Source organism: Cotesia glomerata, unplaced genomic scaffold (genome assembly GCF_020080835.1).
Source record: "Cotesia glomerata isolate CgM1 unplaced genomic scaffold, MPM_Cglom_v2.3 scaffold_853, whole genome shotgun sequence".
Taxonomy (NCBI): domain Eukaryota; kingdom Metazoa; phylum Arthropoda; class Insecta; order Hymenoptera; family Braconidae; genus Cotesia; species Cotesia glomerata.
In genome coordinates, this window is record NW_025404516.1 from 1 (window position 1) to 4,111 (window position 4,111).

At 29.9% G+C, this 4,111-nt stretch overlaps 1 protein-coding gene across 1 annotated transcript; it reads left to right on the forward strand.

Annotated features, from left to right (window-relative positions):
* The first annotated feature begins 2,362 nt into the window (after positions 1 to 2,362).
* Positions 2,363 to 3,390, forward strand: LOC123274870. Its single transcript, XM_044742641.1, has 2 exons — positions 2,363 to 2,771; positions 3,307 to 3,390. Exons 1-2 carry the CDS (start codon positions 2,404 to 2,406, stop codon positions 3,308 to 3,310), a joined length of 372 nt encoding a protein of 123 aa, XP_044598576.1. The 5' UTR covers positions 2,363 to 2,403; the 3' UTR covers positions 3,311 to 3,390.
* The last annotated feature ends 721 nt before the right edge of the window (positions 3,391 to 4,111 follow it).

Sequence of the window (4,111 nt, forward strand, 5' to 3'; positions counted from 1 at the left end):
CTGCTACTACAAGTCTATTATTTTAACATTTATTATACAATTAAAAAATATACAAATTTGTATTTAATAATAGATAGCTGACATTATAATTATTTAATTTCTGTCCAGTAGGATTCTCCGCGTATTTTTTTTTATTGTGAGGTTGGTTGAGATTCTCGCCTTATAATTTAGCGAGGCCACGCGGTTGGAATCGGTATATTATGGTCAGGTCTCGAAGCCAGCCTTACTCGAACAATTGTAAAGAAACTACTCGACAGAAATATTGCTTATTTGCTAATTATTCTTATTGTACATTTAAATAACTAAATACTTTGAATAAACATTTTTTTTACTCTTTATAGTCAGTCGAACAGCTGAATTGCAGCCCTAGATCAGAGGTGCCATGTACGTAGAATGACAGGGAATTATGTACAATAATAAATCAGGTATGTATAAATTTGTAGCAGTACCATGTTATGTAGATAAAATAATAATAAATTTTTTTTTAAGGATTGAAATGCACGGCTCAGAGAAAAAATAATGTATTGCGGACTACCAGAACTGGCTGTTCCAGTCATGAGCAACCGAATGAATCACGGAGGAACAACACCTTGCTGGAATTTGGAGCTCTTAATGAGTCAAATTTTATCATTTCAGTGTCGGCGGTTATGTGCATTTAATATTTTCATTTAAAATTAATGAAGCCTTTTTTCTGATCTAATGCCGGCTAACAATTTATTGTTAGATATAATTTGGGTAAAATTTCTGAAATTTATCCTAAATTAGGCCAGATCATTAGATTCATTAAATGTAATTTTAAATACGCAAGTGAGCTTTTTTCTGATCGGATGCCGGCTAACAATTTATTATTGTTAGCTATAATTTGGTTAAGATTTCTGAAATTTTTATCTCAAATGAGGCCAGATCTTCATGTTTTTTAGATCGGTAGTTTACTAAAAATGTTTAAATTTTTTATCATAAAAAATAGATTATCACGCATCGGATGCCGGCTTATATTTTAATCAAGTTATGATTTGAGTAAAATTATTTTTAACTTTATTCCTCAAATCAAGCCTGATCTTTTCTTTTTAGATTGGTTATATGTTAAAAAATATTAAAATTTATAAGAATAGATCATTACGATCGGAAGCCAGCTACATTTAGATAAAGTTATACTCTAAGTAAAATTATAATTAATTTTATCTGAAATCGGGGCAGATCTTTATTTAAGTTTTAAAGTATAATTTGTTTGAAAATAATTTCAATAATAATTATTAATTGCTGCCACCAATTTTCGTGTAGTTACTTCCAATGACATTCAAGCAAGTAGTAGTTCCTACATTCTTGTTTACTCAGCAGCTGCATTTATCGTAAAACGTTCTAAAAGATCATCAATTCTGAGAGATCTTATAAAAAGTAATTTAATAAGATTCGTACACGTACCGTGATCCAGCCACAGAATTTTGTGGAACATTTGTAATGTGAATTTCCATTTTGTGGAGTACGCCTGAAAACTAAGCATATATGCCACAGGCATGTTAGTTCTCAACGACTTCTTCCTAGTTGCTTCTGCTAAAGGACCCTGGAAAAAATGCAAGAAAAAGATAATTTTTGAAACTCCTTTTGGTCGTATTTATCAATATGTATCAAAGGATTGTGGGTTTAAAAATTTTAATTATATCGCGTTGCAGATGCCAGCGGGCAAGGTCGATTTAAAAATTATAAGGACTCTCATAGCAAATTTGAAACTGAAGGTGTATGAAAAAATACTTTTCAAGAATCGACGTATTTTTGTCCGAAATGAATAAAAATGCAAAAAAAAAAATATTATACGCCTTTATGCAAACCCATGGGTACAGGCTTCTGTGATCCAGAAAATTTTTTGAAGTTTTTAATAACATTATTAACAAAACATATAAAATACAACAAAATCGTGGCAAGACCTTTTTTTATAAATGTATCAATGCTCGAGGTTACCCCTACAAGACTAAAGTTAAAATGCCTGGCATTTAAAATTGATTATTTAATTCAATAAACGGTGAAACTTCTTCTGAAATTCTTAGAGAGCATTTGTATCAATTTTAAAATTATATAAAAAAATCAAGACATTTTGTCGACTATAGTTTTAATACTCGTAATTACCTTAAATATTATAAATATTTACAACTGTGTATAAATAAAATATAATTATGACGGAAACTATCAAATAATATTGATCCGGTATATTCATTTATAGAAATAATTCAAATTTTATTTAACTGCGTCATAAATATCCGGTTTTCAGTATAAACGTTCTTGAATTTAATATTTAAATTTTGAAAAAAAAAAACATTAATAATAATAATACACAAGGAATTTTTGACAACAGGTGTACTGAAACTAAAGAAGAGCTGATCGGCGAATATCTATCAGCGGCTAAAATGGATGATGTATGTAGAAGATAAAATGATGGTAGTGGACGGTAAGCTGGCGATGTATCACGAAAATTTAAAGCGATTGCGTCGTCATTTGGAGGTACTTCTGCAAATACATTTGGTACCGCAGATGAATGTTAGTGCTCTCAGCGAAGTTGCTAGAAGGCGTACATTTTCGCAAGCATTTTTGGTGTTGGCGAGTAATCTCGCTTGTCAATTATTAACGGTACACAATGAGGAAATTGCCAGATGTAGAGAATTTCAGAGTAAATTCGACGGGAATTTTTTTGGACAGCCTATTTCCGGGTTTGGAGCATGTTCACGCCTAGGATTTTGCTACTTCAAGCGCCAACTATTTTCGATAATGAATAGCCTAAGGTAATTTTATTTTTAATTTTTGACTGTTATTAAAACTTTTAATGGCCTGTAACTCATTAAATATTCACTTATCAAAATTCACAATTCGATTCTTTCTTTGTAGATTATCAAATTCTCTACAACTTCTTTTTATTTCAAAACATTTTTCTCTGAACTCAAATTATGCTACAAAAGTTACAAAGCAATTTAATTGCTTTTTAGTCGGTAACTTTTGAGTTGATTTCTCAAAAATTTGATGGAAAAATTTTTTTTTATTTAATATAAACTATATTTTTAGGTAAAATTTAATTTTAATTTTATTATAGTTCATCGTAAAATAATATGCTTGAATTTTATCCGAATGAGTCAATGCTCAATAAATTGAATAGAATATTAAATAAATGTTTGCTTATTTAATAAAAATAGAAATGTTTTACCGTGAAATGGAAAGTAATATAATGCATATAATGAAAAGAAAGAAAGTAATAACATAGACATTCTGTAATTATTATTAAATTAACAATATTCTAACATTAACTGTTATTTTTTTTAACAGCTGACAGCGGACGATATGGAATCACTAAAAATTAAATTACCCAATCTCACGGATTCCATTTCAACGCCCGATTTAAATAGCAATTTGATATCACGCAATTTTTCATATCTAAGAAGTCTCACGTCAATAACTACCAGTGAAGAAAATAATATTAACAAAATAATTGAAGAAGACGATAATTTTTAACTTTAATGTCTGTTGATGTCTCAGCTACCAAAGAAAACAAGCGGACACATTTCTCTGAGGAATTGATTTGAGTATAAAAATAAAAAAAAATTAGAAAAAGGCCTTGCAGGCCATCCCCAACTTCCCGTTAATCTCATACCTAAAGGGATCGGATTTCGCTTATTACTCTGTCTTCGAGCGCAAAAATATAAATTTTTTATTGTTTTGAGCTCTCCAAACTCAAAACGATAGCTATTTTATACTTTTGAGCTCTTCGAGCTCAAAAGTCTGATAAAAGTTTCATAAAGCACTATTTTTTTAATTTTCAAACTGCCATAACTTTTGAATGAATGAACCGATTTCCACGCGGTTGGTGGCAATCGATGTTGTTTATTGAGTCCTAAATCAAATACACTGATTGATCATATGGAAAATTTCGGAGTAATTTGAAACAAATCAATTTTTTCGATTTCTTGAGTTCACGATATCTCACAAATGAATCAACCGATTTTGACCCGGTTTGCGGTAATCGACGTGGTTTTTTAAGGTTAAGAGCTGATTAGTTTTTGGTATTGATCGGTAAAGCCGTTTGAAAGTTATTTCATAAAAACCACTTTTGAAAAATTTTTTTTTCTTAGTT